At 36.3% G+C, this 15,048-nt stretch overlaps 1 protein-coding gene across 34 annotated transcripts in view; it reads left to right on the top strand.

Moving 5' to 3' along the window:
• Positions 1-15,048, top strand: part of VPS13B (vacuolar protein sorting 13 homolog B) — an 806,276-nt gene that overhangs the window by 41,871 nt on the left and 749,357 nt on the right. For all 34 annotated transcript variants that reach the window (XR_009490398.1, XM_059874347.1, XM_059874354.1 and 31 more), the window contains one exon: positions 11,297-11,417. Coding sequence is in view for 33 of the 34 variants with exons in the window: in XM_059874347.1 (XP_059730330.1) it covers positions 11,297-11,417 (121 nt within the window). In the remaining variant the exon portion in view is untranslated. The remainder of the gene's footprint in view (positions 1-11,296; positions 11,418-15,048) is intronic.

Genomic DNA, 15,048 nt, shown 5'->3' with positions numbered 1-15,048 from the left:
CTGCCTGTTTTTATAAATAAGGATTTTTTGAAACACAGTTAAGTATTGTGTATGGCTGCTTTCTTGTATTCGTTTTTTAAATCGAAATATAACTGACATACAGCATTATGTTAGTGTCAGGTGTACTATGTGGTGATTTGACAGTCGTTATATTACAAAGTGACCATCACTATAAATTTGGTAATGATCTGTCTCCATATAAAGTTATTACATAACTATTGGCCATAGTCTTTATGCTGTATGTTACATTCCCAAGGCTTATTTATTTTATGACTAGGGGGTTGGTACCTGATAATCCCCTTCACTTATTTTGGCCAACCCCTTACCTTCCTCCTCTTTGGCAACCAATGATTTGTTCTCGGTATCTACGAGTCTTGTTTGTTTTTTTGTTTTGTTTTGTTTTTAGATTCCACATGTAAGTGAGATCATATGGTATTTGTTTTTCTTTATCTGACTTATTTCAGTTAGCATTATACTGTGTGGATTCACCCATGTTATTGCAGATGACAAGATTTAATTTTTTATGGCTAATATTCCACTGTGTGTGTATGTCCCACATCCTCTGTATCCATTCATCTATCAGTAGACACTTAGGTTGCTTCCGAATCTTGGCTGTTATTAATAGCGGTATAGTGAATATTGGGGTGCATATATCTTTTCAAGTTAGTGCTTTTGTTTCCTTTAGGCAAATACCCTCTATTGAAATTTCTAGATTATATGATAGTTTTGTTTTTCATTTTTTGAGCAACCTCCATACTGTTTTCCATTGTGACTGGACCAATTTACAATCCCATTGACAATGCATGCTGTTGCTGCTGCTAAGTCACTTTAGTCGTGTCCAACTCTGTGCGACCCCATAGACGGCAGCCTACCAGGCTCCCCTGTCCCTGGGATTCTCCAGGCAAGAACACTGGAGTGGGTTGCCATTTCCTCCTCCAATGCATGAAAGTGAAAAGTGAAAGTGAAGTTGCTCAGTCATGTCCGACTCCCAGCGACCCCATGGACTGCAGCCTTCCAGGCTCCTCCAGCCATGGGATTTTCCAGGCAAGAGTACTGGAGTGGGGTGCCATTGCCCTCTCCACGACAATGCATGAGGACTCCCTTTTTACTCCATCCTCACCAACACTTGTTATTTGTTGTCTTTTTGATGATAGTCATTTTGACAGGTGTGAGATGCTGTCTCACTGTAGGTTTGATTTGTATTTCCCTGATGATTTGTGATGTTGAGCATCTTTTCATGTATTTCTTGGCCATTTGTATGTCTTCTTTGGAAAAAAAATATGCCCAGGTCCTTTACCTAATTTTTAATCTGATTATTTGTTTTTTCAATATTGAGTTTTGTGAATTCTTTATATATTTTGGAAATTAACCCTTTCTTTATTACATGTATCTTTTGCAAGCATTTTCTCCCATGCAGTAGGTTGACTTTTCATTTTGTTGATGGTTTCCTTTGTTATGTAAAAAAGCTTTTTGGTTTGATGTCATCCCATTTGTTTTTTTGCTTTCGTTTCTCTTTCCTGAGGAGACAAATTGAAAAAAAATATTGCCAAAACCTCTGTCAAAGAGTGTGTTGCCTATGAGTTCTAGGAATTTTATGGTTTCAGATCTTACATTTAAGTCTTTAACTCATTCTGAGTTTATTTTTATATCTGGTATGAGAAAGCAGTCCTGTTTGATTCTTTTGCATGAAGCTGTCCAGTTTTCCCAATACTGTTTATTAAAGAGGATGTTTTTCCTGATTTTATTCTTGCCTCCTATGTCATGGATTAGTTGACCATATAAGAAGCATTGGTTTATTTTGTGTTCTCTGTTCGATTGATGTGTGTGTCTGTCTTTGGTCCAGCACCATACTGTTTTGATTACTGAAGCTTTGCAGTATAGCTTGCAACCAGCGAGTGTGATAACTCCAGCTTTGTTCTGTCTCAAGGCCTTTTTGGCTATTTGGTTTTTTGTGTGTTTTTTTTTGTGTTTCCATACTAATTTTAGAGTTAGTTCTAGTTTTGTGAGAAATGCAGTTGGTATTTTGATAGGGATTGCACTGAAAGACAGCACACACACAAAAATTTTGTCCCAGTATCACTGAATAACATGGTTGCAAAATCCCCAACAAATATCAGGCAGCCAAATTCAACAATACATTGCATACACCATGACCAAGTGGGATTTATCTCAGGGGTGCAAGGATGGTTTGATATCCAGAAGTTCATCAGTGTGACACATCATATTAACAAATTGGAGAATAAAGATCATATGACCATATCAATAAAAGCAGAAAAAAGCTTTTGATGAAATTCAACATTTGTTATTGATAAAAGCACTCAACAAAGTGGTTATGCAAAGTGCATACTTCAATATAATAGAGGCCATATGTGGCATACCCACAGGCAACACCAGTGGTGAAAACCCATACCCCGTGGTGAAAAGTTGAAAGCTTTTCCTTTAAGATCAAGAGAAGACAAAGATTCAGTCTAGTATTGGAAGTTCTGGTTACAGCAATCAGACAAGAAAAAGAAAAGGAATCCAAACTGGAAAGGAAGAAATAAACCTGTCACTGTTTGCAGATGGCATGATATTATAGATAAAGAATTAAAGATGCCACCAGAGAATTACTAGAACTAATAAATAAATTCAGTAATGTTGCTGGTTACAAAATTGATATACAAAAACCTGATTTGCTTCTATAGACTAATGATGAACTTTCATAGACATAAAGAAAACCCATTTACAGTCACAGCAAAAGGAATAAAATACCTAGGAGTAAATCTAACCAGGGATCTCTCTACTTGAAATTGTAAAAGCTCATTGTAGTCATTTTGCAAAATTATGGCAGATATACCATCTTCCCAGGTGGTGCAGTGGTATAGAGTCTGCCTGCCAGTGCAGGAAAAACAGACACAGCTTTGATCCCTGAATCGGGGAGATTCCCTGGAGTGGGAAATGGCAACCCACTCCACTATTCTTGCCTGCAAAATTCCATGGACAAAGGAGCCAGGGAGGCTACAGTCCATAGGATGTCAAACAGTTGGATACTACTGAGTGACTGCACACAGAAGGAGTCTTAGGAGACTGAGAAAATAGTAGCTATGTTTACTCATTGACTGAATTAGAAAGGACTGTTTTTTTTTTTTTTTTTTGAGGAATAGAGGTTAGGGGAAATAAGTCTGTTGCAGAATCCATGAGTTTTTAAAATGTTATTAGAATGACTGACATTTTAAAAGATAATTTTTGTTTATTTTCGGCTATGCTAGATCTTGTTGCTGCATGAGCTTTTCTCTAGTTGTGGCAAGTGCGGGGGCTATGCTCTAGCTATGGTATGCGGGCTTCTCATTGCAGTGGCTTCTCCTGCTGCAGAGTGTGAACTCTAGCGTTTGTGGGCTCAGTAGTTGTGGCTCCGGGGCTCTGGAGCATAGACACAAACGTTGTGGTGCAGGGGCTTATTTGCTCCAAGGCACCTGGGATCTTTCAGGACCAGGGACTGAATCCATGTCTCCAGCTTTGGCAGGTGGATTCTTTACCCCTGAGCCACCAGGGAAGCTCCACAAATTTTGTTTTACCATTGAGTTTGAGGTGCTAGCCTTTAAAAGAATTCTCATTGCTAATTTTCTGCATCATTTAATTTCTAAACTATTATAATGACCTATTATTGCTGTTGTTCAGTTGTTCAGTCGTGTCTGACTCTTTGCGACCCCGTGGACTGCAGCATGCCAGGCTTCCCTGTCCATCACCATTTCCTGGAACTTGTTCAAAAACATGTCCATTGAGTCAGTGATGCCATCCAACCGTCTGATCCTGTTGCCCCCTTCTCCTCCCTCCTTCAGTCTTTCCCAGCATCAGGCTGTTTTTTAATGAGTCTGTTCTTCGCATCAGGTGACCAAAGTATTGGAGCTCCAGCTTCAGCATCAGTCCTTCCAGTGCATATTCAGGGTTGATTTCCTTTAGGATTGACTGGTTTGATTTCCTTGCAGTCCAAGGGGCTCTCAACAGTTCAAAAGTATCAATTCTTTGGTGCTCAGCTTTCTTTATAGTCCAACTCTCACATTCATACATGACTACTGAAAAACCATAGCTTTGACTAGATGGATCTTTGTTGGCAAAGTAATGTCTCTGCTTTTTAATATGCTGTCTAGGTTTGTTATAGTTTTTCTGCTTTTCTTCCAAGGAGTAAGTGTCTTTTAATTTTATGGCTGCAGTCACCATATGCAGTACTTTTGGAGCTGAAGAAAATAAGGTCTGTCACTATTTCCATTGTTTCCCCATTTATTTGCCATGTGGTGATGGGACTGGATGCCATGAGCTTTGTTTTTTAAATGTTGAGTTTTAAGCCAACTTTTTCACTCTCCTCTCTCACTTTCATCAAGAGGCTCTTTAGTTCCTTGCTTTCTGCTATAAGGGTGGTGTCATCTGCATATCTGAGGTTATTGATATTTCTCCCGGCAATCTTGATTCCAGTTTGTGCTTATCCAGCCCAGCATTTTGCATGATGTACTCTGCATAGAAGTTAAATAAGCAGGGTGACAGTATACAGCCTTTATGTACTCATTTTCCTATTTGAAACCAGTTCGTTGTTCTATATCCAGTTCTGACTGTTGCTTCTTGACCTGCAAACAGGTTTCTCAGGAGGCAGGTCAGGTGGTCTTCATCTCTTGAAGACTTTTCCATAGTTTGTTGTGATACACAGAGTCAGAGGCTTTGGTGTAATCAATAAAGCAGAAGTAGATGTTTTTCCGGAATTCTCTTGCTTTTTCTGTGATTCAACAGATGTTGGCAATTTGATCTCTAGTTCCTCTTTATTGTCTACATACAGCTTGAACATCTGCAAATTCTCAGGTCATGTAGTATTGAAGCCTCGTTTGGAGAATTTTGAGCATTAGGTTGCTAGCATGTGAAATGACTGCAGTTGTGCTGTAGTTTGAACACTCTTTGGCATTGCCTTTCTTTGGGGTTGGAATGAAAACTGACCTTTTCCAATCCTGTGGCCATTGCTGAGTTTTCCAAATTTTCTGGCATATTTAGTGCAACACTTTCACAGCATCATCTTTTAGGATTTGAAGTAACTCAGTTGAAACTTCATGATCTCCACGAGCTTTGTTTGTAGTGATGCTTCCCAAGGCCATCTAGGATGACTTCGCATCCCAGAATGGCTGGTTCTAGGTGAGTGACCACAACATCTTGGTTATCTGGGTCATGAAGATCTTTTTTGTATAGTTCTTCTGTGTATTCTTGCCGCCTCTTCTTAATTAATCTTCTGTTTTAGTTAGGTCCTTGGTGTTTCTGTCCTTTATTGTGCCCATCTTTGCTTGAAATTTTCCCTTGGTATCTCTTATTTTTCTTGAAGAGATTTCTAGTCTTTCCCATTCTGTTGTTTTCCTCTATTTCTTTGCATTGATCACTGAGGAAGGGTTTCTTATATCTCCTTGTTCTTTGGAACTCTGCATTCACATGGGTATATCTTTCCTTTTCTCCTTTGCCTTTTGCTTCTCTTCTTTTCTCAGCTATTTATCATGCCACCTCAGATAACCATTTTGCCTTTTTGCATTTCTTTTTCTTGGGGATGGTTTTGATTACTGCTTCCTGCATAATGTTACAAACATCTATCCATAGGTCTTCAGGCACTCTATCAGATCTAATCCCTTTAATCTATTTGTCACTTCACCATATAATTTTAAGGCTTTTAATTTAGGTGATACTTGAATGGCCAAGTGGTTTTCCCTACTTTCTTTAAGTCTTAATTTTGCAATAAGCAGTTCATGATCTAAGCCACAGTCAACTCCCTGTCTGACTAATAATAGCCTATTAATTTTTATAATTGTTAGTATGTCTTCTTTTGTGCTTTGTCACGTTACCTGAAGATTCTTATTCCTGAATAAAGTACTTCATCTTGTTAGTCTCCTACTCATAAGTTTCATTGGCTCCTAAGTATGTAGAATAAAGCTTATATTTCTTGAACTGATACTCATTACCCATTGCTGCTGCTGCTGTTGCTAAGTCGCTTTAGTTGTGTCCGACTCTGTGCAACCCCATAGATGGCAGCCCACCAGGCTCCTCCGTCCACCGAATTCTCTAGGCAAGAGTACTGGAGTGGGTTGCCATTTCCTTCTCCAGTAACCCATTGAGAACGCCATAAACAGAAAGTTTTTTCCTGTGTGTCTTTTTTCCTCTCTCTCTGCCATTCTTTTTCTTCCTCTTTGTTTTCCTGTCTTTTATCAGTAGCAATGGAAGGGGCTTTCTATAAGACGTATCTGGGCGTTCATCCTAGCTGTTTTCCTTCATGTCTTTTGAGCTTAGAACCTCTTAAGCCCCAATTTCCTCATCCTTAAAATAATGGAGGTCTGGCACGTATAAGTGCTCAGTAAATTTTACTGTTATTTTTGCGTTTGTGTGTGTGAGACCTATGTAATTAATGCTGATTAACTTGAATTGCTCTTAACCTTTTTATGCATATAAGTAAGGCTACCAGGATAAGTACCATCCATTTGTACTACCTGTTTTCTCTCAAAATGCCTAACAGATAGTTAAAAAAAAAAAAAAATCAAGTGGTTCTTATTGAGGGAAGTTACACATGTAAGAAGACAAAGTGCAGTTTCATTAATCGGCTCACTCACCCAATCCCTACTGAATTTTGGTAAATATTAGATGGTGGAGTGTGGCTTAGGCTGGGATGCCTCTGTATGTACTTTTGTTCTCTCCTTCCTTAATTTCTGCCTATTTCACATTCCATATCTAAGGATGAGTCTAAACACTTCAATTCAGTGATTTTTAAAAAGAGGGGAGAAGTTGCCTATATGATATATACCAACTGATTCGAAGGAAAAATAATGTCATCGGCAGTAATAAAGGACAGATTTTTTCTAACATTATGCTGTTAACCAGTAGAGTTTGATTGTTCTCTGGAAGGGGCAGTATCCTGGATTACATGGCTGAGAATGTGAAAAGAAGGCCAGAGGAGCGATGGTTAGTTATCACGTCATGTGGGGAACATGGCTCTCAGGTAGAAGAGTGGCTCCACCACACAGGTGTTTACAGTTAGGACAGTGATCTCTTTCTCTGTTAAAATGTAGCCTAATATGTCTTAGCGTATGTTCAGTTTTGGCCTGTTAGGTTAGCTGTCCCTCCTTTTGGGAGGTTCCAGTAAAAGAATGCAGGGGAGCATCAGCTCTCTCTTCTTCTTTCCCAGCCTGTCACACCCTTGATTGCAGAGAAGATGGAAGCAGCCTCTTGTTGTGGGCTTAAGCTGATGTGTGAAGAGGCTGGAGGTATACACACCTCCTTTACTGAGGTGGCTTGGCTTTTTTTTTTTTTAAATGACTAAAGTTAAGTTTATTAATATTCCTATCAGAGTAGAAGGGATCCAGAGATGCCCAATTTTACCCCAGAAGGTAATATATATGTATATTTTTCCTGGCTAGCTCATGTTCTACAAGTGTCCCTCTGCACTGCTGACTTGCCTTGGCTCTCTGACTCTCCAAAGTACCGGCTTACCTTTAGAGATTTTTTTTTTGCGACTGTTGTCTTTGTACTTGCTTCTGGAGGGGTTAGAGGTGAACTTACCTAACGGGCTTTGCAGCAGTTTGTTTCCAAGGCCCTCACACTCTCTTCGGGAGTGACCAGAGCTGCCAGATGAGCCTTAGTCCTCTGCCTCCCAAGTTTGGTGCTGCAGGGCTGAAGAATGCAAGACACGACACTTCTTGGTTGTGTCTTTTGGTCTCTCCTTCCTCAACTCTTTCTTACTTTTAACCTTTTTCTAAAACAAGGACTTAGAATGATTCAGTCACCTGTTTTAAGTTTTGTCCTCAAGCTTACTCTACTGTTGTGAATCCGGGAGTTGATGGCTTTCCAGTTTTAATTGACTAGCCCTTCGAGGGCTAAGGTGAAAAGTATGCAACATGATCCCATGATCTGTCAGTGTGAAAGTAACGGATCTATTTAAATACAGGGTTTTGCCACATTTTCCCTCTGTTAGGAACTTTTGTAAGGAAATGACATTCTTGCTTGTTTCATGAGGAGCAAAGGGCAGTATTTTCAGAAATAGCTATGTGGTCCCCAAGAGACAACATTCTTTTGCCATGAAATATACTTAACTTGACATTTTGGAAAAATTGTAACCTAAATAAGAAAGATATAACTGTAATGTGTTTGGGGTTAAAAATTATCTCAAAACATTTTAGCTAGTATTTTTGAGAACAGAGTTTCTTTTATTAGAAGTTAGAGACTTTCAATGAATTAAAATGTGTAATAGTCATATTGGTTAAAAGCAGATGATGAATTCAAACTAATGATTCCAGTGTTAATAGTAAATATTATAATTGTTTTACTTTATTTTTAAGTTAGTTGGGGCATGGTTTGAATGGAAGCTCACTTATAATTGATGCAATTAAAATGTAATTGAAAAGAAAACAAGTTGAAATTGTCAAAAGAATTATTTTCTAATTATAATATATATGCACCCATGATTTCCTAAGCATAATTAAGAAAGAAGTGTTTACGTATTTGGTAATGTTTGTTTCATTCCTATGGGTACCAAGATTAATGCCCTTTTTTAAGGCACACTGAAATTTTAAGTTATTAAAATTTTTGTTTAAATAAATAAAGTTAGTTTGTTTTTCTTTTAAATGATAAAAACGTGAAGATTGTAGGGAAGCTTTATTCACTTTTTAAAAGACTGAAAACTTATACTTAATCTATGCAGTTTACCCTTTTTTGCTGCTAATAACTTTTTAAAAATAAAATAACTTGTTCTTTCTTCTTGCTTTAAGGTATTTGTCATCTAGTGTATGCCAGATTTATTGGACTGCAGTAGTTTTAGTGCATTTTGGCTGGAATGTTTATTATGACATCACTGTAATCTATATACAGTATGTGATTTCAGATGGTTTCAGTGTTAAATATTTTCATAATTATGCTAGTTTTGGCAGTTCACTTGGAACTTTTTCACATCTCTTTAATGAATATGTTTTACTTCTGGGCTTTTGAGACAACCATATGTTTCAAAAATTAATAGTGTGCTTTTAATGTTAACATTGTGCAGAAGTGTATGACTACAGACATTTTTAAGGATCTAAGTTGAACTAAAAGTAATTACATTGAGGTTTTATTCACAGTAGTAGTCTTTTAGTATTTAGAGACTATAACAGTCCCCAAAATAACAGAAGATGTCATTATAAAGATTGAATAGTGAAGTTGTTTCGTGGAATGAAATGCTGTGAAGTTTGTTTTGCATTAACTTAAAATGAATACAAGTTTGTGCGCAAATTTTCTTCATTTTTTATTATAGCAAATCTTTCAATTTTTTGCTTGTAACAAAGTTTCAGACAGAAATTTTTTCTTTTACTAATGTATGACTAGCATCTGAAGTCATGCCATATTGTAAAAGATTCATTTTTATTATTATATAATCCTGTTAGTGGTTGTAGTGAAGAACATTTTTGTATCCTGAAGGAGGGCCTATCACTGTTCTTATTGCCTGTAGTATCGTATTAGAATGGTAAATTTAGTAGTAACCTTCTTTTAGTTCTTGAAATTTTCTCTTCAAATATATAAGAGAAAAACTAAATTCATGACCATTCTTTTAAGCATTATGAAATAGTTTTATTGTTGACTAATGAGTTAATGATGCACAGTATACCATCAGTTTCCCTTTGTGTTGGAGAGGTATTTGATCTGTTTCCTCATAGGCATCTCTCAAGCAGAATGTGCTAGTTTAACCTCCCCAAAGGAATAAGGTGATGTCAGATGCTTTTATTTCATATTACTACCCCATCTATTTCCTCCTTGTAATACCTGTTTTTTTGAAAGAGCAATCTATGCTTATTTTTTCCATCTTAACTTGTTATTCACCCTTTGATCTACTCTTTTACTTTTCTCACTCCTGTCCCTCTACTGGATTACCAAACCTCCCTTTTTTTTTTTTTTTGTTTATTGGCACCCTCCTCCTAATTACCAAATCTTGAGTATCAAATAGAATGAAGGTTGACAACATCTCTATCGTTCTTTACATGACTGCGTTTTTATTGAACTAGACCCCGCCTTTAGCTTTTGGTATTGTTCTCCCATCTTAAATGTTGTCTATTGTGGCTTTTTTTTTTCTTTTGACTGATCATTATTCTTTGTATGTGCTATTTATAGTTTCCCCCCATTTAACCTCTGATTTTAACCTAAAACATTCACTCAGTTTTAATGACCTGATCTCTCTGGCTCTTCCAAATAGAATGACTCTTTGTGTTCCTATTACTTGAAAGTAAACAAAAAAGTACTCTTGTAGACTGGTTTTATGTATTTCAAATAGATTCTGGAATCTTTGAGGACAGTTGCTTTTGTAAATCTAGCGATTAACACATAAAAACATTTTATAAATGTTCGTTGAATCAAGTCAGGTAAAGAGTACTCATTTGTATTGTGTAAATTTCAAAAATATGTATATTTTGAAGTTTTTATGTTATCCATATTAGAAACTAGTTAGACCTCTTATCTAATCTGAATAATAACAATTCAGTGAACATTGTTAAATGGGTGCCAAGAATTCTAAAGATGATTAAGATTAATCCTTAAAGGTGGGCTGGCTGATTCATATTGATGTTGGTAAAAACCAATGCAATACTGTAAAGGAATTATCCTTCAGTTAAAAAAAAAAGCTTAAAAAAATAGACTTCAAAAAAACAAACAAAAAATAAATTATTACCAAGAAAAAAAGATGGGTTTCCCCTGTGGCTCAGTGGAAAAGAATCTGCCTGCAATGCAAGAGACTGGATTCTATCCCTGGGTCCAGAAGATCTGGAGAAGAGCAACCTGCTCAGGTGTTCTTGCCTGGGAAATCCACAGTGGAGCCCTAAGAGTTGGATACAACTTAGAAACTAAAACAAACAAAATTACTAATTAAAAAAAATGTGATTAAGAAGACAGCTTGGATTCCCAACTCACAAAATGGTGAGGGTTTTAATATATAAACAAATATGTGAAAATTAAAACCCTTACCATTTATTTCAGATTTTCAAATGGAAAATGTTTAAAAGCTTCAATTGAATTGTCTTCTTTTGCTAAAGCCATATTTGACATTATCAAGTGGTTTGTTTTGATATCAACTAAAGAAATAGTTTCTGATTTTAAACTACTACTTGTTTTAAAAATGCTGTTTAAGAGTACAAAGTACAAAAATTTTGGTTACATAGGTTTTTATAGCTAAAAAAATAAAGTTGGAAGAGTCTAACATCAATTTTAATAACCTACATACATTCAAGAAAACTTTTTAAAATTTTTGAATGGTGATTGATACTTTGCTTTTCTTTCTTCCAAATAAAAATAGGTTGACCATGAAAGCTGTGGTTCTAATTCTACCAACCGTAGTACTACTGAGAACACAAAAACATCAGCAAAACCCCGAAGAATTCAACAGGCCACTCCCACAGATCCTGATTTGCCACCAGGTAACTTCTAAGGGGATTGATAAAACCAAAATTTTGATTGTTATTATTGTTGTAGCCCTTTGTAGAATATATATTTTCCCTATTTTTTAGTGTCATAAAGTATTTAAAGTATATGTACATTTGCTGCATAACGTCAGAACAGATTGAAAGACATTTGTGAGAGCTTTGGAATCATTCAAGGTTTGGTACTCGTTTGCTTGAGATTATTCCTTAAGTTTCTTTATTACATCCTCTCCAAGCAATGATTTGCCTCTGAGTAATAAATACTTATCGGAGAAGGCAATGGCACCCCACTCCAGTATTCTTGCCTGGAAAATCCCATGGCTGGAGGAGCCTGGTGGGCTGCCGTCTCTGGGGTCGCTGAGGGTCGGACACGACTGAGTGACTTCACTTTCACTTTTCACTTTCATGCATTGGAGAAGGAAATGGCAACCCACTCCAGTGTTCTTGTCTGGAGAATCCCAGGGACGGGGGAGCCTGGTGGGCTGCCGTCTCTGGGGTCACACAGAGTCGGACATAACTGAAGTGACTTAGCAATAGCAATAGCAATAAATACGTATAGTCTCTTCATTCCTCTTGCTTCCTGATAAACAAAGGAATGACACTAAGTTGTTCTCAGTTTCTGAAAACTGTAAAATTCACTAACAGAATCATAGAGTTTTGTAACTGGGAGACCATCTCTCTTTTCAGTTCCTAAAATTTTTATTTGTCTGGAAGAGTAGTGGCTTTCAAATAACAGTTTCTTGATAAATATTTAATGAAAGGAAAAAAACCCCCAAAACAAAAAAGTGATTGTTACATGATGGCTCTGTGGCCAAGGTGCATTGCTGCCTTTTTACAGTTAGCAGTTATCAGTCACTTCTCTTTCATTTATCAGTTACTTTTTTTTTTTTTTTGAGGTATAGCTGACATTGGTATACACTTGTTTTCTGCCCCAAAGCTTTGTAAGCTTTCTGCTGGATTCAAACTAGTTATTTTTTGACTGTCTTCTGGCACCATCTACTTTACTTGTAAGAGGTTGGCATTAGTTGCATCATTTCATAGCCCTCCTGTCTCAAATTTAGGTTCTAAATTACATTTGAATTGAGCGTATTTAACTAGTGTTATTGTGATGTTATTACTGATGCTTTGTGTTCTTAGGAACTTTACCTAACAGGTCTCACTATTCCCTCTGGCTTTAGAATAAATAGATTAATTGCTATGGCTGGAGAAAGTGCTAAAAGAAGTTATTTTACTTCTGAATGTTTCTAATTCTTCTTAGAGTAGTGTGATGTTTATAGCACTTGATAAATTTTTTACTTAATTATTAACTCCTTGGGAGAAATCCCTGGTGAATTTAATTAAACTGTAAATTAAATTAAGCTATAGCTTATTCTTATTTGTTAAATGAGCAACCCCTATGTCCCTCCAAATTTCTGACTACATATCCCTGTAAAACTTCTGAAGCCAACTCATTGTATAGAACTCTCTCCATCAGTATTCTGGCAAAGAATCAGTTTTAGGTTTAACTGTTGAGTCTCATGACATTTTTTTTCTTTTAGGAAAGAACTTGTTTAAGAAAAATTTAAAGCTTTTGTCAGTTGTTGATTTCACTGATAAAAATCTTCTATGGGCTAACTTACATGTACTTGAAACAGGTCCCATACTTTTAATGATTCTTTAGAGTCTGTGTTGGAATTTACACTGATACTTAGGATGAGAACTGATCTATTTTTAGAAGTATAAAACATAAAAACAGACGTAGCATAAAATGTCCTATTTTTAGTGTCAGAAAACAGAGCTGTTTTCTACTGAACTACTTGGGGTAGCTTTTGGGTTAATGTGCTTTTCTGCCTTAGCTAATAGGAGGACTCAGTCGTTTTTCATGCTGACATAAATCACAGTTAAAGGAGTTGCTTTAGGAAGTAACTGAACTTGTTGGGCTGTTACTGGGAGGCAGAGCAGCTAAACTTAATATTGCCAAAGGAAAGAAAAGGGATAATTTGAGAATCCGGTTGGATAATGGTAAATCATTTTATTTAAAGATTAACTCATATGGTTATTTGTGGACTCATTTCTGTAATAATATCCTGTCTGGAAATTATATTAAAGTTCTTTCATGGTAGAAATGAATTCCTGTTCTCAAAATTTCTTGGGCAAAGTTATTCTTCCAGCATCTGTGGTTATAATTTTGGAATTCAAACATTTATGTAGATTCAGAGTTGCTTTTTTGAGAAAAGTTTTGGTGTTGCCAATAATTGTTTTGTATCGTGAAGGATGGGCACCTCTCCAATAGGAAAGGAATAGCAAGTTGATATCTCATTTTTTTTTGCAATTTCTGATCTTGTTATCTGGAACAGTCTTTTTGAGATTATGCATCCTGACCAGTGAGTGTATTGTGAAAGCAGTTTAGTGGGCCATGGAAAGCATTTAAAAAATATATAGCATAGACTAGAAAACCTCAGTGTGTGTGGCATGTAGTAAAGGTTAATCATATTTCAAGAGACTTACACATATGTGTGCTTATTCTGGGTTATGATGTAATACTTCTTGCTGGGAGAGAGGTCAAAAGAGTTTGAATCTGCCTGATTTGAACCATTCACATTTACTTTCAGTTAATATATAGACCAGAAACTTCAATAACTGCTAATAATAACAGGTTGAGTTGTGGGCCTAAGATACTCAGGAAGATATATTGACAGTTCCTATTTAGAGGGAAAGTTTAAGGATGTTTCATTTCTTTCTTTCTTCATTCATGCTTTCCTCAGTAGTCTCTGCACTTTATCTAGCTTAGAAATGGGATCACTTCTAATTGATTCTGTAGTCCTGTGATTTCTAAAGTGTACAGCCTTTGGCTTTGTTGAAGGTCATTGTAAGAAGCCAGCCTTTGATGCACTGCCTCTACATTTTCTCTAAAATGGCTTTAAGGGTATTGTCCTTTAATTTATTCAGGGCTTCTTAATTAACTGATGTGTTTTTTCTGATTAAATATTTTTTCATTAAATATTTTTTCTACTTATTTGGTCAAGAAACTCAGATAATTTGTGTTCCAGTGCATAGTTCCTTTTTCTTTTGTCATATAATTGTCTCTTCTTTTCTCCTTACCTTTTTACTCAGAATATATATGTATATGTATGTATACATGTGCAGGTATTTAGGGTATAGAGAAATTAAAAATCATACCCACTGGGTCTGAAGTGACCTAGATGTCTTTGATATTCATCATCTGTCATGGAGGTTAGCAAATATTTTCTATGAAGACCCAGTTATTAAATATTTTAAGCTTTGCATGCCATATATTTTCTGTTATAGCTATTCCACTTTTCTGATGTACTGGTGAAATCAGTCATAAACTGTAAATAAACTAATGTTTGTGACTGTGTTCCAATAAAACTTAATAAAAACATGGCACGGCCTCATTTGGTCAGCCCCTGATCTAATACAATGTCTGGTTCTTAATAGCCATTTATGTATTCATTGCATTGCACAAAAACTCAACTGCACAAAATCACAGAGTTTTCAGACTCTGATAATCAGGATCATAGTGTCCTTGAAATGTAGAAGGAGAAGCTACTTCAGACGTTTCTGGTTTAGCTAGCTATCTTTTTTGGAATGTGGACCTTTGAAAATCTTTTGAAATAGTTATAGACCC

Source organism: Bos taurus, chromosome 14 (assembly GCF_002263795.3).
Source record: "Bos taurus isolate L1 Dominette 01449 registration number 42190680 breed Hereford chromosome 14, ARS-UCD2.0, whole genome shotgun sequence".
Taxonomy (NCBI): domain Eukaryota; kingdom Metazoa; phylum Chordata; class Mammalia; order Artiodactyla; family Bovidae; genus Bos; species Bos taurus.
Note: the sequence above shows the minus strand (reverse complement) of the source record. Positions and strands in the feature narration are given on the sequence as shown.